Raw genomic sequence first — 23,675 nt, forward strand, 5'->3', positions numbered from 1 at the left:
AACTGAAAGGTAGTCTTATGAATAATAATAAAACATCTTCTTCAGACACAGGTCACTTGTGTTCAGTTTGTCACATGCAGTGGACGTGGACACTCATCTCTATGCTTGTAACGCTGCTGCTCCTTCAAAGTCTAACCAGAGACATTATAATACACCTTAGAAGGACTTTGGTCTAACCCACTCCGTGACCGTGCTAAAACCTGACACCAACTGCCAGGGTACGTCTTGGCTCATTTGCATATTGCAACAGTGATTGGATGTTTACTGAGGGCTGAGGTGTGTGTGCGGGTGTGTGTGTGCGCTGCGCAGCCTGTGAATACACGCACAGCGGAGGGACAGAGAGATGAGAGGGTAGCCGACACTGTAGGCTATCGTGTGTGTCCCTTTTTCGGCGGATAAGGACAGGTATCTACGTGGACTAATGATTATCTGAATAGCCTTAATGAGGGGAGGAGGAATTATCTTAATGTATCGTAATGTCTTCCTCGGGGTTTAGACCCACCCACCGCGGAAGTTCATTTAAGAAATCTGTCTCTCAGCAACATCGACAGAGTACCAGACACACCATGCCACACGTAAAGAGCCTCAAAGTCACCTATGATCCTCCAAATGATTCAAACACCTTTACCAGCGGTGACTGCATTTCAGGCAAGGTGACGCTGGAAGTGGAGAAACAGCATGAAATAGACTCCCTGATGATTAAATTCAAAGGGAAATCCAGAGTCTTGTGGACCGAGAGGTATGGCCAAGTTGTTGTTTGTTACCACTCCAAGGACAAGTACTTCAGTATTAAACATTACTTCATCCAGGACAAAAACCACAAAGGTGAGTTCATTTAGATCAAACTTATGCTCGTTTCCGCATACAACATTTATTGTCATGTTGTGAAGGGAACGGAAGAGAAGAACACGTGTTGTTAATTAAAAGTGTTAATACCTGATGCAAACCTATTCTTATTCCACAACACCTCAGTCTGTGGAAGTATATTATCTAATTGCAGAATGAAATTGTTTTTTTGTGTGTGTTTGTTTTTTGTGGAAGTTGATCGCAGGTTATTTTCACGTCTCATTTGGCTCAATAATCGAAGTTTATGTTAACACTGCAGTGTGTGCTTATTGGGGTTAACCTATAGGCTGCTCACAAGGGTGACAAAAAAAGAATGAGCTTTCGAGAAATATGTGAAAATACCTCATAAACAATGTTGCTTCGTTGCTGACCAAAATAACGGAAGTGCCATTCTGCCACTCTGCCATTGCAACCCATACTGTGGTCAGATGAAGGAATGCATCCATAGTGACGAAAACCGAGTTACCATTTCCTTTCCTCATGCACGGGAACTTTGTATATGTAAAGATATAGTGCAGGATGTCTCAGGTACATTTTCAACAGGCACTGCTGTTCATTGAATCAACTTCAGCACAGCTCAAAATAGTTTGCAGGCAAAATGATAAATGAAATAATTTTTATTTGCAGCATTGTATGTGGTAATACGTTTTTGGACAGCCCAAACATCAAATATTAATTCAGTGTGTTCCTTTTCCTTAGAAGAGGACCACGACCAGACACAACTGACCAATGAGAATAAAGGAAACTGTAAGTATTTCACAGTTATGTAGGCCTATCAGTCTGTGCTGAGGCTCTGGTGTGTTTCAAGTATCAGAAAGATCCTATGTCAGGGTTTTAATTTAGTGAAAAACAGCTTGACTGATTAGATTGTTCATCTACATGATTTGATTTGACATTTTTACAACTCCAGTCAGCTCCCTGCTTAGTGAACTGAGGCACCTTGTTGATCACCCACTCAGTTGCCACTCACCAATCACAAATTCATAACAACCCACCCAGAAATTGCTGCTAGTGTTAATTATCAGTTTTTCCTTCTTTGCTTTTGTTTTTTTTTTCTGTTTTTGTTTGTTTGTTTTACCATGGAGCTTGTGAAAAAATGTTGGGAAGCTTGAATGAGAGGTGTGTTGGTATTCTTTTTTTCCAATTCCCATCACTTTTATTTCTCATTTGATTTGTACAGCTAAAAGTTGTAGAATAGACAGATGTCTGAACGTCACCTTCTTTACCAACAGCATGTCTTGTTGCTTTTCAGACAGCAATGATCTTGCCCCAGGGCTCCACGTCTACCCATTCACCTTTCAATTCCCTCAGAAGTAAGTAATCATTCTTTAAATGTGTTATTGCCCTTCATCATTTTCCTTTCTAGCTTTTCAAACTTAAGAAATATGGTACTCCAATAATCTTCTGAAAACAAGTTTTGTCAGATTTTGCAACCACCAAGAAACAGCATTGTGTTTTTATAGAAATGTGTCCAAATAAATCATTAAAATTTGGTCATACATTTACAATTCATGAAAAATTGTTCTTCTGTTCCTTTTGATGTTGTGCATTAGGGAAATGCCCTCCTCCTTCAAAGGTTCTGTTGGTAAAATCGTGTACTTGCTGGAAGCCAGGCTGGGTAGATCAATGAGGATTGACAAGAAAGATTCAACGAAGATCAACTTTGTGTCAAACTCAGACATGACCAGAGACCCTGCAGTAATGGTAAGTGCTACGTTGTATCTTTGACATTCCTGTCATTTCAATGGGAACAAAGAATCTAGTTGGGTTTGTGGAAGCAGTTTAATGACTAAAATTCCTGCATCGGCTTGTTGGTGTCCCACCATGCAAAAACACCGGCTTAGACATGTATGCAAAATACTGGCAAGGGCTCACAGAGAGGCCTTAACATATTTAGTTGTGGAAGATGAATGAAGAGAGAAGAGAACAACGCAGTGAATCAGATAAATACAATACTATTATCTAACTGTTTCACAGCAGTCATGTCTAAAGTACAAATAAACATGCACGCAGCCCCGTGGAAACGTGCCACATTGTCTCTGCTCTGTGTTTAAGTCTCTCAGCCCGCTCAGTAGACACACAGACAATGCAGCTCTTTATACATCTACGACACAGAGAGCAGAAAAGAGCAGAGCAGAAGAGAGACGGAGGCAGCAATGCAACCTGATTGTTATGCTACGAAGTCCATCCACAAACCTGCATGCTGTTATTGGCTGGGGGCTACACACCCACTGCCCAAAGGTTGTTTCTCAGAAGCACCTGAACATAGCAAGACAATAAAAAAAGGACAGATGAATACATATACCACACACTTTTAGTAGGTCAGTGATCATTTTTGTATAATATGTTGTTTGAGTACTGTATTCCACTCTTTCGTGTACCTACATGGCTAAGTGACAAGTTAAATCCTGCATTAATTGCATTAATCAATTTGTGTTTTCTTGCAGACACCACAGCATGAGACTAAGGACAAGAAATTGAAACATTTTGCCTCTGGAACAGTAGCCATGGATGTGAATATTGAAAAAACGGGTTACTTCCAAGGTGAGAGCATGCGATGTAAGGCTACGTTCACACTGCAGGCCTTAATGCTCAATTGCGATTTATTGCTCAAATCTGTTTTTTTTGTTTGGCTGTTTATATTACACTTTTAAATGTGGCCTGTCTGCGGACTGCTATGTGAACAGCTCATGCTCCTGAAGTGACCCGCATGCTCAGTTGATCATTAATGACGTCACGCACAGAACAGTGTTTATGGAAGCGAACATGGCAACAGCTGGTGAAGTTACTGGTAGTCTCATTTTTGGTCTAATGATAAAAACAGTATGTGGCGGCAGCCGGCAAATTTCTGAATCCGATATGTATCCGATTCAGAACCACAGTGGCCTGAATTGGATTTGGAAATGTCAGATTCAATGCGACTTGCGCTGTCACATTTGAGCGGACAAATCGGATTCAGGTCACTTGTAACTGCAGTGTGAACGTAGCTTAATATTGGCATTCAGTCTCAGCCAAGGGTTGCTTTGACATGTGGCATTGCTGGTTTGTTTTGCAGGAGAGGGAATAAAGGTTGTGGCCTGCATTCAGAACAACTCGACACGTGAAATCAAGCCCAAGTACTGCGTGTACACAAAGCATAGCTTCTTCGCAGACGGGAGGAGAAGACTCTCTACTAAAGACCTCCTTAAAGAAGTGGGAGAGCCCATCCCTCCATCTACTAATAAAAATGTCCAGAGGGTCATCACCATCCCCCATGATATGGATCCCTCCATCCTCAACTGCAGCAACATCAAGGTGGAGTACAGGCTGAGGGTAAGCGCTACACACCCACTACTGAGCCTCTTGTCAAAGTGTTTATTATAGTGTCAATAAATACTGTACCTAAATGTTTCATCTTTGAGTTATGTAGCAGTGATGTTGAAAATGAAAATGAAAAAATGAAAAAAATCAAGGGGTATTGGTTGTTAGTAAGCCTAATTTACCTAGGTGAGATTCTCCTGGCCAGGTCCAGCAGCATAGCGGGTATGCCCTTTACACACATCATGACATCTTTTTGTAATCTTACTGCTGCACTTTACACAGCCCAAATGTTATTGAATCTAACCCTCTCTCACAGAGCTGTTTAAACTTGTAAAGGAATGCCCCAAGATTTGATTTTTATTTTTCACTCATTCTCAAAGAAAAATGTGAACAAACAAACAAGAATAAATTACATCCTCAGTGCACAATAAGCATAATCTTCAATTTGAGAGAGTTTGTCTGTAAAAAGAGCGATAGGGAGAACAACAAAAGGATCAAACCAAAAGAAATATTGAACTGCTACCCTCTTGTGACTTAATGCTTTCAACAATATAACAATAATATTTTCCACAGGTTTATCTGGATATCAAATTTGCTTCAGACCCGGAGATCAAATTTCCCATCATCATCCTTCCAGCCTCTCAGGCTCCTGCTGTGGGACCACCACCTACTTTTGGCGGTTTTGGATTTGAACCATTTTGCAACTCCAACCCACCAGTCTGGGGTGTTGCACCACCACAACAACCAACAGCACCTCAACTGTTTGATCCACCACCTTCCTATGGTGCCTATGCAATGTACCCTCCCGTGACGGATTACAAAAAATGAACATCATTGAGATGTTGAAGATCCTACGACATTTCAAGGAAATGAATTAAAGGTTTAGGAATGAAAATGACATATTGTATCACCTTCATTAATGTGACAATGTCTTATAAAGTTGTTAACTCTAGCTATGTGGTTTTATTATGACTCTGGGAACATAATTAAAGACAAGTAACAAACGCTATCTCCCACAGTGATAAACACTTTTGTATGATATTAAAAGGAATATACTATATAGCAACAAAATATGCTGCATTGTTTCTAAAATAAGCTTTATAGCAAATAGCAGTAAGGAGAAGTTAATTTAGATACTTGCAGAAATAAGAAAAAAAACACCTTAGGTTTCTTCTTTTAATGATTTTAAAGCAAATCATTATTTTATGCTGCAACCTTATATTTAATGCTCTATTCTAGTCTAGTTAGTATTTATTTTATTTCTATTTCTGTGATTGAGTGTTTGAGGTTGTAGATATTGTATTTGGAGCACCTTTGGTAGCTGAATGGTTGAGGTACATGCTACAGGCAGTGTCTCTGATTCGATTCTGGGCATTCCCCTCACTCTCTCTCTCCATGTTTCCTGTTGGTCTCTATGCCACCTGCTATTTAATAAAGGCAAAATAGCAAAAAAAAACAACAAGCAGATGGCATCAATTTCATAATAATCCAATTGCATATCCTGGTCTACATATTTCTGTTTGTGTGATATTTTCTGTATGATATAATTTGAAATATATGTATTAATATACCATTGTTGTATTAGCAGACAGATATTCAACAAATATATCCTCTGCATTAAACATTGACTTTTTTTTAAAACATGTCTCTCACAAATCTATGGAGCCCCTCTGGTGTGATGGTAAAAAAAATTCAATTGTGGCCACAATATAGCTATAACGTGCGCAGGAAATACTAATTTGTGGCCACGAAATAAGTATAACGTGCGCACGAAATACTAATTCGTGGCCATGAAATAGGAATGATATTAATATTAATGTCATTCCTGGACAGCTGGGTAAGCAAATCGAGCGCACCTTCTCTCGAGCCTGCAATAGCCTACGTCCGGACCAAATTCTGTTCACAGTTTCAGCTTGAAATCAGTTTTAAAATGCTTTCTTTGAAAGTAACATTAGGTGTGTCAGACTCTCAGCTGAGGGAATACATAGGCCATAATCAGTGGCGTGCACAGACTTTTTGAAGGGCGGGGGCGAAAAGAAAAAGAAGGGCACATACACCGCGTTTTTGCCACCCAAGAGGGCAGTTTAGTGTGTTTTGCCAAGCAGGAGGACGCCTTTGTACACGTTTTGGCTCCCAAGAGGGCACTTTAGCGCGTGTTTTACAACAATTGGGCCATGGGGTGTGCCCCCCCTTGCGCACACCACTGGTTATAATATGAACCGCAGCGTTTAATGATGCCACCGGACGAAGCCGTGCAGTTACAGTAGCGCTCACTGTATCACGTTGCCAAGGGAACCTATAGCCTATCAGTGATCAGAATCTAGTTTGTATTGATTTGCGGGTTGTTGTTGCTCTGACTGAACTGCTGAATGTGTCTGTAGTGTTCTCTGGACATTTGTCCTTCAATAAAATCACAGAAGATTAAAAGTTCACTATATTATTGATCAGTGTGACGTTTACCTGCAGATGAAATAATTCCTTTAAACCATTATGTTAACACTTTGATGTTTTATGCTTGGTCCTGACTTGCTGAAGTCCGTTTTACACTAATATATTACAGCTAATAGAACCCTGATTAGAAAATTGTGCATTCCTGCTACCACACACAACAGATAATATTTGATCAATAAAAATGCCACAGCCCTTCAGTTCACACCGGACGTGTATTTCTTAATAGGTAAAAGTCTCCCACATGTCTTCTTTTCACTCTGATACCAGTTCATAATTGACACAATTCACAATTAATAAATTAAAGGATACACTGAATAAAAAAACAGGGCAAAAGAAAGAAATCCCATAAAACCACATCCATGTGAATATTAAATACATTTGAAATGTGCCACATCCTTTCTTTTTCCATAAACAGAATTCACGTAAAACAGCACCTGAGTTAATAAGTGTTTGATTTAGATGATTGGACATCCTTCATTAGAAATATGTTGAAGATCATGTGACAGCCACTGAAACTTTTTCCACCACCAAAGAGACAATAGGACTGAATTGAAATGTTAGTGGTGCTCAAAATACAAATAATGACTGATTTGAAAAAAAAAGCAGTGGTTGTGTGAGACAATTCACAGGCCTGATAATTTTTCAGTATTTTTATACGAAATAAATTTCAATCAGGTCAAAGCACGTGCAATGGGCCTACATGGAAATTTTGACATGACTGGAAAAATGTGGACAAACCAGATATTTCTATGCAGATGTTATTTATATCCTCAACACAAAACCACAAACGTGTTCGTAATAAACAAAATGAGTAAATGATATGGCCATTGGCTTTATTTGGATTCTGAGAAATCTGGGCCGTTTGGGACAACAGAAGAAGCAGTGACATTAGCCTACCCATGAGCCTCATCGGCTATTACTATGGTGGAGATGCCACCAAAAGCGGTGTAACATTATATAGAATTTTAGTTATTCATTTCCATTGCCCCCTGTTAGTAACCCAGTTCATAGCTGCCACATTTCTTTGGAATAAATTTCCATCATGTCAAAGCAGGTAGCAATTTGCAGTACATGGAAATTTTGACATGACCGGAAAATATGTCACATCACACATATTGAGAAAGCGCAGCATGTGACAGTCATAAACCCAGATTTACACAGATATTGCTCCCCGCCCATTGACGTAGTTGGCACAGAGGTTGTTCATTATCAGCAGCACTGTGATTATGACATAATGGATACATGGTATGGTCAGTGGATCATGTTCTGGTGTCAGACATTCTATCCTGATGAGGGTGCGTAAATATGATCATATCATCCCCATCCTAAAATCCCTTCACTGGCTCCCTGTCCCACTCAGAATTGAGTACAAGGTCTCCCTCCTCACCCACCAGTGCATTCACAGACATGCCCCCCTATACCTTAAAGAACTCCTCACGCACCCTTCGCCCTAAAAAACAAACACCTTCCAAGCCCCCAGAGCCAAGCTCCCCACCATGGGTGATCGGGCCTTTTCCTCTGCAGCCCCGAGGCTGTGTAATGCCCTCCCTGACAACCTGAGGGCCCCACAGACTGCAGATGTCTTTAAAAGAGACCTAAAAACTTGTCTTTACTAAAGCATCTTGCTAAGTGTCTTTAATATGTTCTCTCTTAAATTTTATTTTCTGTTCTGTAGCACTTTGAGATTGTTGAAATGTAAAGTGCAATACTTATTACTACTAAAGAATGCCAACACAGTGGGTAAAAATTCTTGGCAGGGCATCAGATGCCTAGATCATATTCTGTTTAGGTTACCTCTTGGGAAACACCTGACATGTCAACACTAGTATATAGACTGGTCACTCAGCCTCTCTGTATCATCAAATGTACCCTTGAATGCTGTTTGCTGTAGCTGACAATCTGGGCTTGTATTAAAAACGTGTATTAAGAAAGAACTCGTGAGTCGCCTCATCATTGCATCTTCAAGATCATCACAGAAACATCTGCTTTCAGACATCCAATTGCAATTTAAGCTATTGTATCGGGTGGAGGTGGCAGGACACAATTGCCGCACAGAACACTAGTGAGCAGTTTTAAATTATCTTTATTATAGTCCACAAGGTAACTGAACAGGTAGACAGAATGTGTAGAGCAACAGACAGGGCTCATGGTCACCAAAGAGAGTTGGCAGCAGATAATATAATGCCAGTAGCACTCACGGACATGAGGCTGACCAAGCTGGAAGTTCTGGGCTCTCCTGACAGGATCGAATCCAGAGGACGCCACACAGCCACAGACAAACAGGAAGAAGCGATACTCGAGGTCAGGGACAGAAGGCTGGTGCGTTTACCAGGGAAGACACGAGGAGAGGAGGTCAAAAGCAAGCAGGGTTGAAACCAGGGAATCAGCCCATGAATAAATGATGGAAGGTCTGGCATATAGAAATTGCAAATGACGATCTGGCAAAGAGTGAGTGGACAACAGGAGTATATATACTGGCTTGATTACAGATGGGGTACAGATGAGATTCCAGGTGATTACTGATGAAGCCCAGGTGAACAGAGTAAACAGATGGGTGTGGCTGATCAGCAGGGGTAGCGCAGGGGTGTGATGAATGGAAATTTACCAGCAGCAGAAGAAGAGCAGAACAGACTGTGACAGCTATTGTGTTTCCTTATTTGGTAAACTACTGTGAGTTTCCCACTATGTGCGCATGTTTGTTTCATACCTGTGAGCAAAAAACAGGTTTAACAACATGCTTCAGATCCGATATAAACAGGGTGTTCAGTAGCTGCACAGACTTTGCAAGACTTGGGTTTCAACTTGGTTTAACAAGAGATTTTTATTTTCGACTCCGTACTTCTCTGTTGGAAGATGGCCATCAAAAATTTCTCAATTGAATATGATGCCATCAACAGCAAAAACATTTTCACAAATGGAGATACCATTAATGGAAGAATCATCGTTGAGGTTTCGAAACAAATTGAAATCAAATCGCTGATTTTCATTGCGCAAGGAAGAGCTCGGGTTTGCTGGTCTGAACATTATGGGCAATATTATCATCACGTCTACTGGTCTGATGAAAAATATTATGACGTCAAACATCATATATTGAGAAAAGCTGATGGTAATGTATAAAGTTAATAGATTAATTTATTTGTGAAACATTGTAACTAATGCAATGACTTGTGGTTAATGAGCCATTATCAATATAATATACTGATACTGAAGACTTTATTTAATAAATAATAACCCTTCCCCAGGCACAGAAGTCCTTGGTAAAGGAAGACATGTATTTCCTTTTTCCTTCGACATTCCTGATAGGTACTTTTTCTTTTATCTTTTAATCTAATCTTTGTTTTACTTCACATCCGGTTGTTAATTTATTTATTCATTTGTACATAACAGAAAATTACCATCATCGTTCAAGTCCTGCATAGGAAAAGTTGTCCATAAGGTGAAGGCAGAGCTCAAACAATCAATGAAGTTGACAGAAAAAGCTAAAGTCCATTTCACATTTGTGTCCAAAGCAGACATGGACATTCCTGGACTTATGGTAATAAATCATTAATGTTAAAATATAAGCAATTTAAATTATGAAATGAAATGCAGAAGAGACAATTATTTGACTAAATTCATCTAAAGTGGGGGTCTGTTCTTTTAGGAACCTCAGTATGCTTGCAAGGATAAAACTCTCCAAGTTTTTGGCTCAGGAACTGTTGCAATGGATGTTCGTACAAAGCGGATGGGATATGAGCAAGGTAATTATTTCATCTGGTAATGTTGTTTCTTACCTTCCCTCAAAAATCCTGCAACTGAAGGATTTTTTGTCATTTTGAGTCACTTCCTTCCTTGACACACCTTTATTTGTCTTGGAGAGTAAATATATGATGTTTGTAATATGCAACTGTTATGCAAAATGCAACCATGTAATCAAGTAATGGAAGACCATTTTTCATTTAACACTGTTGATTAGTGTTGCTCATAAGCTGAATTGTGATAATATGATGACATTACAATAGCTGTTCTTCCTCAAGCTGCTTCTTTCATGTGTGGACGTAATCTGAATCTGCAGGCAACAGGATACACAGGTTGTAAGGTATGGGGGAGGGCCAGTAGGTGTCAAACACCAAATATTTGTCCAGTGTCCCATGATAGTAAGAATATGGTTGTACCTGCTAGCTCAGATCACTGGGATATACCAATCAACTCTAGAGGGCTAGTATCTGTATACAACTCAATAAGCAGAAGGAAGTTTAATAAATCCACATCCTGTTAGTATTTCTCCCCATTTTTTAACCTACATTGAAGTATAGCATTGAAGTCAGTGAAGTTTTATTCTGTCCTCCCATTTATGATTTTAATGTTTTCTATCTTTTTTATTTTGAGTGTTCTAACAGATTCTGGCAGATTTTATAACATTGTAGTTGACTCTAGTGACATTTTTATGACAGTATAGTCTATTCATTTATTTGAATGTGCATAATAAACAGGTGAACCTTGGGCTGGGTCACATGAGTATGTGCTCACCATAGATAAAGGCAGATACTTCTGTTGTTTCACAATGAATGTTCCCCATTGACTTTGTTCTCTATATAACAGCTGAACTGTCCTGTTATCAAACTGGACTTTACATTTTTGCACTTGTCACTTTGATTTATCTCATATACTTAATGTCTTCACAGTCCACATTTCTTTTCCACTGTCAATATTTGATTTCAAGTTTTACATCCCATTTAAGAGTAACTGGCCATGCTTATAATTATTGTTTAATGCTGTTGTGCCACAAGTTAATTATTTTGTTATCTTAAGATACGAGATAATCAACCTGTTATCATAGGAACACAAAGGTTGAATTTCTCTTAAATAAAATAATGAAATAAAAGATGAAGAGTGCCATACCAGCATGCATATGGTACCTTCACAAACTGTAGCAACTGACTCAAGCTGAAAATGTCAGATCAAGGAATGCATTGCTATTAATGACACCTGTGTCACAGCTGAATGGCAGGTTGGTTAACTCCTGTAATAAGAACCATAATGACAGATTTGAACCCAAAACACCCTTAAGATCCACCTGAAAACGTCTTGTGCTTCATGTAAATTGTTGAACTGTCCATGGAGAAGACAGGAATGAACCAATGAGCTCCACCCAAGATATATCCATGTTAAATTATCTCATTATTTCAAGAAATCGACATTTCTTTTTCCTGAGACTAAGTCATGATTTTGAGATAACAGAATTTTAGAAATAAAAAAAAGTATGACAGTTCTTGGCCTCCATACCATTTCTTATAATGGTATCTATATTATAATTATATTTGTTGCTTTTTCCATAATATAGTGAATACTTAATTTCAAATCCCATTTTTACAATTTTATAATTCTATATTCACATATCATGTTTGTGGGAACAAATGTCCAGACACATTCTTTGTATGCTTGCATACAAAGACTAATAAAACAAATCCTGACTTTGATTCTGATATTTCTCAATGCATCTGGTTTTAATCACAGATAATATGTGTAAATTCACTAAGAAGTTGTTTTTTCTCAAGTGTACTCAACAGTGTGTCAGATCACTGTGGTGTCACTGTTGGGTGTAACCAGACACTGCTTTTGGTCTCATATTAAGTTACTCAGTAATGTCTCTCTTTTGTGTCTTTGGTAACAATTTAGCATAGTCTTATGTTGCCTAGATGACTGCTCAAGCTCTCAACTGTATATAAACAATAATAACTGCCATGAAATACAGATGTGGTAGTTTAGAAGTTGACCAAGTTTCTTTTCTCAATCTTGTAGGTGAGGCTCTTCAAGTCACCGCTGAACTCAAAAACCAATCAAGTCGTTCTGTGAAGCCCAGATTCATTCTGTATGAGAAGAAGAGTTTCTTTGCCCAGGGTCGAAGGAAAGTGCAAACACATCAGATCCTGAAAGTGAAAATTGAAGCTGTTGCTTCTGGTGGCAATGAAACTGTGACCAAGGTGATCACCATCCCCAGAGAACTACCTCCCTCCATCTTGAACTGCTCCATCATCAAGCTGGAGTACAGGCTGAAGGTAAACTGCACTATATAGTGAAAGGATTTCCTTTTTCTGAACTATTCTTCTGTTGTTATGCTCAATTACTGAATTGTTAGAACAATTACTGTTAGCTAGCAGCTATTCAAGCTCATAGGATTTTTTCATTGTTGCTGTTTTCATTGTCTGAATGGTTGTTATCTTATTTTTACTTTAAGTGAGTGAATGGAGTTTCATTTTTCAGTAACTGGTGACATGAAAATTAAATAGTAATTTTATGAACAAACCTTTTCAAGGGATATTATAAGCAGTTTAGCTACGCCATCCAACATTATGCATAACAGGAAAAAGGTCAGTAAAAATGACCAATCCAACACTTCTGACTCATAAAAAGGTATATCACATAAACATAATCAACACAGGTGAAAATGAATGAACTCAACAAATCCAGGTCAGAGAAATCCTAAACCAAAGGGGACCTCTAGTGACAAAAGAAAGTAATTAAAAAACAGAAGCCTCACTGATTTGAAATAGATTGATAGGAGAAAAAATATTCAGTTATGGATATCAACATTTCTATCTTATAAAGAAAAAAAACTTTTTTCACAGGTTTATTTGGATATCAAATGTGCTACAGACCCAGTGATCAAACTCCCTATAGTTGTCCTACCGTCCTTTGAGGACCCTGCTATGAAGAAACCACCTGCCTCTGCTGCCTTTGGATTTGAAGCATTTGAAAACCCAAACCAACCCAACTGGAGCATCACACCACAACAACAAGCAGCACCCCAACATATGGATCCCCCTCCTCCTTATGGAGCATATGCAATATACCCCTCTACTGATCCTGACAAGTATCAAAGTGCAATGTAAATACCTGTTTTCAGTCCACATCTTCCACCACTGAACATTACAGGCACCACATCATTGCTGCATCCTGGCAGCAAGAACTACAAGTATGAGCATGGAAACCCTCAGCTGTGTAAATATTGTGTATTTGTGTATGTGTGTTAATTTAGTTTGATGGTCATGAAAAATAACCAATAACATTTTAAGGCTGTTTTACACTTTTATAGGGCTTTATATAAATTATGAATAAATATTGACATGTATTGTTTACATTGTGAAAAATAAATTAACACACTGAAACACTAACACTGAAATTATCAAAATTCAAATTCAAACATATTATTAAAAATTATTTATTCAATCTCAATATGAACGTTCATTGGAGTTCATTTTTGTCGTTTTTGTCATTTTTTTTTTTTTTACTTTTTAATGATTAAAAGTCTTTTTTATCTCATGATGACATTTCCTTTCACCTTTCAGCCCAACACATGCCCTACGCTCTCTTAGCAAGCATCCAGATAGTGTAGCTATCCATCCCCTGTTGGTGAGATCAAATACAATGTCAAAAGTAATTCTGAATCAACCAAATAAACACTCCTTTTATTTATCTTAACAAGGCTGCACATGCCTAAGCTGGGTTGCAGTCATTCAATACAAAAGTTGAAAGTCAGTGTTAATGGTAAGTATGTAGCCAACAGAAGCCAACAAGTGGTCTATACCAATACTGTATACTGAATGCTATTTTTTATTAGGCATATCAAGGCTACCATATTGTAATTTCACCTTATCCTCTTCTGTGATCTTTCATTGGTCACAGTGGACACAGGACAAGCATCAGTTAAGTGTGTTGTCAGTCAGTCTATCCAACAGTTTTAACCTTCGACTGTAATAAATTACCTCATGTTTCAGTTATGACATTTCATCAAAATAATTATTTATACCGTACATGAATAAGTACTCTCCCTCCCTTCCCACCCTGCACATATTCAAGGTCAATGCTATCTTACAGATAAATAAAAAAGTTAATGAAAATAAAATAAAATAAATAAGATAAGATTTAAAAGAAGCAACCAGGCTAAACAAAAAAACAGAAAAACTAGAAAAGCACAGAATGTACCAAATGGCTGATGAGGTGACGATTCAAGGGATGACAGTATTGCAATCAATGCTGTTTACATACAGCAAAAATGGGTTCCAAGTCTTTTCAAAAGTATTACCTGCACCGGAGAGAGTTAATCTGATTTTTTCTTTCTTTTTCTTAAAAAAAATACAAGACATCCTTAATCCAGTTTACAGAGGTAGGCGGACCAGTAGATTTCCATTTTAGCAGTATCAATCGTCTAGCCAATAAAGTTACAAATGTGATCATGTCCTTTTTTTAGCAGGTGTTAGGTTCAAAGAAAATGGCAGCACACCAAATAGAGCAGTAACAGAGTTCGGAGCAATGATCTTCCCAATAACTTTAGATAGTATGTTAGATATTTCTGACCAAAACATTAACTTAACTTTGTAAACATGATGTTATACAATACATAGATAAAATTGCACATTGATGTACTGTGGATTTACTGTGGACCACATTTACTGTGGTTTTCAATTGTATTTATTGAGGAATACCAATAAGTGTACACATGGTACACTATTCTTTTGTTATCATCTTTTGTCTGTTGCATCCATAGTGGTAATCTCAATTTATTTTGTATAATTTAGCCTGCAAAACTGCTGGATAGGGTTACCTATGTGAAAGTGACACCTTGTGGTGTGATCACATGACCATGTGTGACACAGATACAGGTGCTGGAGAAGTCTGCTGCTATAGTGCCAGCCTTGCCTGCACCCCTGCTATTCAGCAACAGGGTCCCACTTCTATACTTCAGTTCATGGAGTGAGTTAAACTTGCTTTCAGCAAATGTATAGGATTTATTTTGCACAAAAGATCAATCACCCTCTGTAGTCTTAGCATGACCGTAAAGCATCTGTCATTGGAGTACAACAAATTGAATGAACAAGGAACCTTCACTTCTGGGGACACCCTTTGTGGACGAGTGATAGTTGTGTCCAGCAAGGAAACCAAAGTACAGAAATTTTTAGTTAAAGCCAAAGGGAAAGCCAAGGTTGCATGGACTGTTCAAGATGGACAAACAACAGTAGCCCACAGAAACAAGAAGAAGTATTTTTATTTTGAGCATATTATTCTTCAGGATAAAAACAAAGGAGATGGTTTGTATGGTTTCTTACTTGTGCCAAAAAGTAAATAGTTTTAAGCTTTTGTCTGTTGGACAGTGTTATAAAATTGATGAATATTTCTGTCAATCTGAAAAAAATGCTGCAAACTTAACACAATGTCTCTTTTTCAGGTTCAGAAATAATTCGGCCTGGAAGAAATGTATATCCTTTTACCTTTGTGATTCCAAATGTGTATGTGTTCTTCTATAGCCTTGCTATTTATCAAATGTATATTTAATGTTAACACTCTCTTACCAGCTAGTGAAATAAACTACCTCTCCTCATTTATTTGGATCATTTCCTTACAGAGTTATGCCTTCATGTTATGTTGGAAAATGGGGCAAGGTTACATATAGTTTGCGAGCACACCTGACTCAGTCAATCTGGCTTGTCCACAAAACCAAAACTGAGTTCCCTTTTCTAACCAAGTCTGAGTTCCCCTTTGCCTCCAAGTCAGAAATGATTATCCTTGGACTTAAGGTATGGAATTGACCTTCTCTTGAATTTCAAATCAAACTGACAATGCAGTTAATGCCAGCTAAAATTGTTATTTAGAGGTTTCACTTCCTGATATTGTTTCTTTTTAGGAGCAACAATATGCAACCAGCATTTCATTTTTGGGCTCTGGAAAGGTTACTATGAATGTTACATCAGAAAAAATGGGACTAAAGCAAGGTAAACAGATTTCATTGAAAATGATATGATATCTTTTTCTAACTGATCTTAACTGAAACAGCATTTTTCTCTCTCTTATATCTAAATAGGTGAGGCAATGGGAGTCTCTGTAGAAGTACTCAACAACTCAGCTTGCACAGTAACACCCAAATTCTACCTGTGTCAGGAGCAGACTTTTGTTGCTCAGTCCAAGAGGACCGTACATACAAATGACATCCTCTTTGGAACAGGAGAGGCTGTTTCAGCTGAGACCAGTCAGACTATAACCACTGTTCTGAGTATCCCGCCACAGCTCCCTCCTACCTTCTTCAATTCCTCCATGATGAAACTTGAGTACAGACTCAAGGTACTTATGCTGTATGTGTTCAAAATTATAATGGGATTCATGCACTATTAATACTATGTCACATATACAACTTCATCACTGAAGCAAGCAGAGAGTAGTAGAGTAGAGTAGTTGCAAAAACATTTCTATGCAAGAGTTTTTGTTAAGATCATAAGAAGTGAGCATGAAGACAGCAGCACCACACAGTGGCTGTATGACAGTAAGACACTGGGAGAGAGAAAAGGGAGGAAGGGTTAAAGGGGACAGCACTCATGGCTTGTCCGCCTCCACACACTAACAAATGTACATGTAGGAAGAAGTGTCATATTTCAGCCCAACCTGTTCTGTCAAGCCATTTTCTCAAAAAAGTTTAGGACAGTGTTGTCAGTAAACACTGGTGTTGGTGGTCACAGAAAGAAAGAGAAACGTTTTCATACTACACAATAAAAAATGAGAAAGAAGGATGAAATCTGTAAATGTAGCATGCTTTCACAGGATTATTATAAAATCCATCTGGATTTAATTAGTTCAAGTAAGTCTTTGCATTTTCTCTGATGTATTTGGTATCCATAAGCTACAAACTGTACTATTTTTTAACTTGTGTTTCTTTGATTGCAGATCACTCTTGATGTCCCTCTGGCAAGAGACCCAGAGATCAAACTCCCTCTGGTCATTCTGTTGGGTTCACCAAAACCACATAAACAAAAACCAGAGATCCATCTGGTTTAGAAAGCTAAAACGATGCCCTAGATCAAGAAACAGCATGTTGTATGACAAGGAGCGACAGAACTGAAAAGAGCAAAGTGTGTCCAGTCAATATAGATGCATTTAAATAAGTAGATGTTGCTTAGGAAGGTTCAAACTACCCTAAGTGTGAATCTGCTGACTGTATGTTCTTATGTCCACCAGATGGGGATGTGAGCCACAAAGTAGCCTACCAGTAATAGTTGACTAATTAAAAGAGTATTAAATAACGTTTCAGATATACACTGGTTTTATGTCAGCTCTACTTGTCCTCCAAATGTTGATAAGCTTATTGTTTGAAAGCTCTGAAATGCATATAATATCAGTGGCCTTAAACAGCTTTTGCAGAATTATACAAGTATACCCAAGTGTTTTGTAAAAGTAATTTCAACGTGAGTCCAAAAACTCATTTTTTTAACTATGTTGTACTTCAGTGATTTTAAACTCACACTAGTATGGAATAAGCTGAATTTTGATTTTGGGGGTGAACTAGTCCTTTAATAGGATATCTTGTCAGGGAAGAGAATGAGGTTTTCTGTATGAGAAACTGGACAATTTAAAGAGATATAACAGTTTTGCATTTAATATAATCAGTTTTACATTAGTCATCTCTTAACAACTGTGGGGAATGGAAATTCACACAGCACAGCAGAGAGACAAACAACACATCCGTACAAGCTGAGAATAAGATGTTAGGGGTTTCTCACGCTCATCCTTGTTCATGGACTCATTTTGCAACAGAGGAAAGTATTGAACAAAGGCACATTCATGATTCTAGCAGTACATGTGTTACCCAACCGGTGGTTTTTAAGTGAAACCAGGCCCATGTTCTTGACAGAGACTCAGGGATCTTTCCCTGCCCAGGGACGGGAAACATGTTGAGAGCTAAGCAATCTATGGTTGGGATCCATCCTGGAAACATTAGATCTGGCTATTGTGACACCGCATACAACACACCCACCTACCCGGAGAGAGAGACAGAAAGAGAGAAAACAGTGTTGGGTTCTGACTCAGCACAAGCAGGCCTCACGATTTCATTTTCAATCCACATAACAGAAAAGAAAACTGACAATGTACTACTCTCAATGTCATAAATAATACAGAACAAGAACCAACGCAGGCTTTGGATTTCACTTCTATGATGTTCATGTCCCTGCACTGCTATTGAGGGAAATTAATCAAATTCATTCATATTTCAGTTCACATGGGCTGTAACTAACTTGTCATCATGTGTCACTTGTTTGAAAACAGCGGAACCATGAAATCACATTCAAATATGTCCAAAAGCTTTTAAATTGCTTGTTACATTTAGATTATTGTAAGTTACTGTGATAACTTTGACGGTATAATGACTACATGGGTGGAGTAAGATGGACAGCCATTAATATAATTTAGTAAATGTTGGAAAAATGTAAATGAAAGGCTCTAAATGTATGATTGGATAGAACAGAATATGGTTTTATGCAGCAGTGTGCATGCAACAGATTTAACTAATCCTTGCAACCCACACCTGCATGAAGATGGAGCAGCAGTGAGGTTCATGTTCATCAATAAAAAAGAAAAGAAAGTATCAGTGTTGTTTGGTATGATGGCAGTGGACAGTGTGACAGATTCCTCTGATCCCTGAATCCTACACCTGCGTGAAAACACCTCCAGAGCAGCAGTGTGGTTCATTTTTTGGCTGCACCCGTGGGTCTTGGCTGTGCTGTAGCAGAGCCTGCCTGGTAACCAGTCTGGCTCTATGGACAGTGTGCAGGCTGTCAGCCAGCCAGCTCGCTACACACACACACACACACACACACACACACACACACACACACACACACACACACACACACACAAACACACACACACACACACACACACACACACAGACACACACACACACACACACACACACACACACACACACACACCTAGTTTTGGAGAAAGGGGTTGGGAGGTGTGGCCTCTGGCACCTCCCACCTTCGTAGCCAGAGCGAGTACCATGACAACCGTGCGGGCCTGCTGGCGACTCCCTGTCTTCATCGGCCACGGTTGCCATGGTAACTCCCCACGGGGCTCCCGCAGATCAGCGGGATGGGCGTCCAGTTGACTAACCCTCTCCCAGCTGGGGAACGGCTGAGGGAGAGCAGGAGAGCGGAGTGAGGGGAGGGGCGGGTGTGTATGTGTGCAGTATGTGTATGTGTAGGATGGCACCGCAGAGCCTGAGGATGGAGAGAGAGAAAAACAGTGTGCTAAAGAAGGAGAGAGAGAAGAAACCTCAGACGAAAGATAGGAGACAGTTAATCTGACCTGCTGAAGTGACCTATCTTGCCTACTTACAACATTTGCACTGCTGGCCTGGGTGGCAGAAAAGCTTTCATTAAAACACACATTACGATTGATACTGAGGTAAAAATATTCCTCCTCTCCTCAGATAGCAGGAGTAGCTTTACTCCAACACACCCTCATCTAACTATGTGTAGATGTTTACATTATTCAAAAGAATGTCCCGACCTTATTGGTCAGTCAAAAAAAGATTCTTCTTTCAAGAAGTGTGCATCTGTCATCTTTTTACTATTTTCAAATCATGTCAGTAACAAGTACCACTTTTTGGGTTTGGACCCAGTGTAATAGGGCCACACATGGCTCTGTGTCTGTAGTGCGGTTGGAGAAAGAAACAGCATCACTGGGTCCGTTGGCTGTAGAGTACTGAGGGGCTTTTTCTGCTCTCTAATTACTCCAAGCTGTGTCCCCTTCAAGGCTCACAGACACAGTTTTTCATGTGTGTGAAGGAACAGGAGTGACTAAAGCTAAATATATTTCAAATCTGTGTAAATTCATCATGCATGCTTTATAATCAAATTAAGAAAGAGATGAATCAATCAAGTACATCATAATGAAGTATTTATTTTGGAAAACGAGAGAGATAAACTTTCCATAGTAAACATTTTCTGATCTGTTGTAAGTGCAGAAAAGTTTGATTTCTTCTTTTTCATATAAATCCTTATCATATTTTAAACGTATAAAAAGTGACACAAGGCAATTCTGTCAGTGTTACAGAGGGCAATTTGCCAAAACATCCTATACTAATTCAAATAATCTACAGTTTCTCAGTTTATTTTTCTCTAGTTATACGTGCAATAATACTTCTATCCTAAAACTAGCTCTACATAAAGTGTGTGACTATATTGTGCACTTGTAGTGGTAACCTTTGGAATTACAAATTGTTTTACCATTTAAAAAAAATCCCTTGACAAGTTTGATTACACAAAGGATATAAAAACAAAAACCAGTTCAACTTTATTTATGAAACTCAGAGAAGCACCCTCCCCTGCATAGGTGGACATTGCATATCTTGCAGCCGAACACACTTTCATGTCGAAGTCCCTTGTTGGTGCAGTTCCTGCAGCGACGGGAGCGCTCTGACATGCGCTCCAGGCGGTGTCCATACTCTATGGGAGAGTCTGCATGTCTCTTCCGTGCTGCCCGCTCCATGCCTCTTGCCCCTTGGTAGTCTCCAATCAACTGCTGTGCCAGGCGCACCCGGAAGTGGCGTTGGGTGAACTGCTTGCCGTTGAAACCGGCTGGTGGCGTGCCCCCTCGGCTCTCTCTCAGGATGATGTAGGCGTTGACTATGCACAAGTTGACATAGAACCACAGGAAGTAGCGCCACCACTTCTTACATGGCCTGCCAACCTGATAGCATTCCCTCAGCTGGTCACACAGGTTGACACCCCTCATGTTCTCCTGGTACAGCAGCAAGGGCAGAGGTCGTGGCACACCAAAAGACAAACCTGAGCTGTCCATGCTGTCACTCTCACCCTCCCCGTCTGTCTCACGCTGCTGCCGTCCTGGACTGATTCCCACAATCCCCGGTGCAGAGTTGGTGGAAAGGCAGCTAACCACCTTCACATCCCGTGTCACCGTAGCAACCAGGTTGCCACGCTGGCACTGGTAGAACTCACCCTGGGACAGCTTACCGACATTGCGGGGGCGGAGGACCTCTGGGTAACCTTTGCGTCCTGGCTGGGTGGGCCCGCAGGCGTACAGTCCATCCCTCAACAGCCTCTGGAGGAGGGGCACAGAGGTGAAGAAACTATCCATGAAGAGGTGGTGGTACTGACCTTCCAGGCCGCGCACCAGGGAGGTCACGACCCTGTAGCCCAGGGAGGCCATTGCTTCATCCTCACTACACTTGCCTACGTAAATCTTGGCCCGGTGGCAGTAGCCTGAACGTGAGTCACATAGCATCCACACTGTCAGCCCCTTCCTCAGGGGCTTGGAGGCCATGTACTGGGTGGGGGAGAAACGTCCCTTCATCACAATGGCACACTTGTCTATGGTCAAGCAACGACTGGGCATGTACGCATCCCACATAGTGTTCTCCACCACATCAAGGAGAGGCCTGATTTTGAAGAGGCCGTCATATCCACGTTCTCCACGCACAGGCTCAGACTCACGGTCACACAACTGGAGATACTGAGTGAGTTTTTCAAAGCGCCTGGCTGTCATTGTCTTTTTAAAGCCTGCATTGCCTATGAAAATGTCACTTGCCCAGTACATGCCAGTGTCTGGAAGCTGATTGATGCCCATAAGAATGTTCAGACCTACATAAGCTTTCATCTCCCTCACATCAGTGGGGTGCCAGTGGGGGTCTGATTTTCCACTCCTCCTTTGCCGATAGAGGGCGTAATTGTTTGTTTGTTCTACCATGTGTTCAAAAAGAGAATCTGGGAAGAGTATCCGGAAATAGTCACGGGTGTCAGCATCGTCCCCCAGCGAGTGCTGAGGGCCACTGACAGCAGAGAATGGTTCGATTGAAATTACCTGGTCAGGTTCACCCCAGAAGTCGGGAGAAGTGCAGTCCTCATCCAAGTCATCTTCAAAGCTGAAAAAACTCCTGCGCTCCTCCTCCTCCAAATCGGAGAAATCAATATCCGAATCGTTTGAGGTGGTATCAGAGCAGTTAGTGGAGGTAGAATAATAACAGTCCTCTGCGTACTCTTCCTCATCGTGCTTGATCCCATTACTACCAGTGACCAAAATTATGTTGCAGCCTCCTCCTGCGATGAAGCTGGCCGGGTCTGCAGTCTCCACCGCGGCTGCTGTGCTCGTGAATCCATTCTCCCCCTCGCCGTCCTCCTCCTCCTCCTCCTCCCGCACTTCGTCTTCCTCGTCCGAGTCTGGCTTTCTGTAAGGAATTTCAAACCACTTCACATCGGCTGAAAGATTTAGCGGAGAGTCTTGGCTGTCGCACACCGTGGTACTTTCTGTGTCCGCGCTAGTTTCCAAAATAGTAAAAAGCTCTCTCCCTTTTCTTGCCGTCGCCATGTCGGGGTATTAAAGTGCCCCTGCATGAGTCTTTTTATGTATATTTTTTCACCGTGGAAAAATAATCGCACAAACCGGTCATCCGAAATGAACTGACGTGCACTTAACGGCAGCCTCTTCGCGAAAACTTGCTGGTCGTGAACCTATGCGGCGTCTATAAGCTTGATTCTCATTGTTTCCGCTCCTGGCTTTTCTGGGCTTTGTAGCGCAGTGTGGCCGCAGACGTCAGAAGCTGCATGCATGTCCTGCTTTGTAGGGCGTTTTGCGACTGCAGCTGGTGGGGTTGCTAGTTCGCTAGGCTGGCAGATGGCCGCTTGCTGTTCTAATGCCCGCTGGCATTCACCACTGTCAATAAGCTGGATACCCATCTCAGAGGCCGCGGAGATATAGAAACCTCTGCGTAAAATGCAAACATCAGAATCATATACTGTCAATCAACTGTCTAACCTGACAGTTGGCTGTATGGAAACTTTCTAATACCCACTGCACACAGCTCCCTAAACTGTTATGTTCTCGTTTCGCCCAAAATCTTTGTTGTATTAAAGTTTATTAAGGCTTTTATGTGTGCATCTATAATAAGGAAATGCGTAAAAACGCACACAACATGAATAAAATGCAATGATGGATGTTTCCACATTACACAGGACCCCTTATTCACCCGTTTGCTAAACAGACTACACACTGAACTCAGGCAGAGAAGCAGCTTGTTCATTCATAAACATGCTTCTTCCCTCTGACAGGTTCCTACATGAATCTGAAGCCCTATAGGCTATTGTGGAATTAGGGACCTCCCTCTATTTTATGAATGTGGGCAGATACTCTTGTGTTTCACTCCAGGACTGAGGTTGAAAAGATTTCCCCTGATGAGATTGATTGATCCTTTGTAGGTTATGTCACTGTTTCTAGGTTACAGCCTGATTATTATGGTCATTTTCTGTGTGAAT

General features: G+C 40.2%; 2 protein-coding genes and 1 pseudogene across 2 annotated transcripts; all 3 read left to right on the plus strand.

Moving 5' to 3' along the window:
• The first annotated feature begins 542 nt into the window (after positions 1 to 542).
• On the plus strand, positions 543 to 5,733 carry LOC128365136 (arrestin domain-containing protein 3-like). Its single transcript, XM_053325780.1, has 7 exons — positions 543 to 825; positions 1,546 to 1,593; positions 2,099 to 2,159; positions 2,400 to 2,550; positions 3,294 to 3,390; positions 3,902 to 4,158; positions 4,720 to 5,733. The coding sequence occupies exons 1-7, from the start codon at positions 567 to 569 to the stop codon at positions 4,972 to 4,974; spliced, it is 1,128 nt and encodes a 375-aa protein (XP_053181755.1). The 5' UTR covers positions 543 to 566; the 3' UTR covers positions 4,975 to 5,733.
• Positions 5,734 to 9,450: 3,717 nt separating this feature from the next.
• Positions 9,451 to 13,469, plus strand: LOC128364936 (arrestin domain-containing protein 3-like). Its single transcript, XM_053325554.1, has 6 exons — positions 9,451 to 9,703; positions 9,840 to 9,900; positions 9,985 to 10,132; positions 10,241 to 10,337; positions 12,379 to 12,635; positions 13,206 to 13,469. Exons 1-6 carry the CDS (start codon positions 9,451 to 9,453, stop codon positions 13,467 to 13,469), a joined length of 1,080 nt encoding a protein of 359 aa, XP_053181529.1.
• Positions 13,470 to 15,406: 1,937 nt separating this feature from the next.
• Positions 15,407 to 17,464, plus strand: LOC128364937 (arrestin domain-containing protein 3-like; annotated as a pseudogene).
• Positions 17,465 to 23,675: the final 6,211 nt, after the last annotated feature.

The sequence above is a fragment of the Scomber japonicus genome, chromosome 9 (genome assembly GCF_027409825.1).
Source record: "Scomber japonicus isolate fScoJap1 chromosome 9, fScoJap1.pri, whole genome shotgun sequence".
Lineage (NCBI taxonomy): Eukaryota > Metazoa > Chordata > Actinopteri > Scombriformes > Scombridae > Scomber > Scomber japonicus.

Bases quoted from the DNA above. Each gene is read 5' to 3' on its own strand.
- LOC128365136 (XM_053325780.1), top strand. From the start codon at position 567: ATGCCACACGTAAAGAGCCTCAAAGTCACCTATGATCCTCCAAATGAT. The intron at 2,551-3,293 runs GTAAGTGCTACG...GTTTTCTTGCAG, and splicing joins CCAGAGACCCTGCAGTAATG to ACACCACAGCATGAGACTAA. The intron at 3,391-3,901 runs GTGAGAGCATGC...TTTGTTTTGCAG, and splicing joins AAAAACGGGTTACTTCCAAG to GAGAGGGAATAAAGGTTGTG.
- LOC128364936 (XM_053325554.1), top strand. From the start codon at position 9,451: ATGGCCATCAAAAATTTCTCAATTGAATATGATGCCATCAACAGCAAA. The intron at 9,901-9,984 runs GTACTTTTTCTT...TGTACATAACAG, and splicing joins TCCTTCGACATTCCTGATAG to AAAATTACCATCATCGTTCA. The intron at 10,133-10,240 runs GTAATAAATCAT...CTGTTCTTTTAG, and splicing joins TGGACATTCCTGGACTTATG to GAACCTCAGTATGCTTGCAA.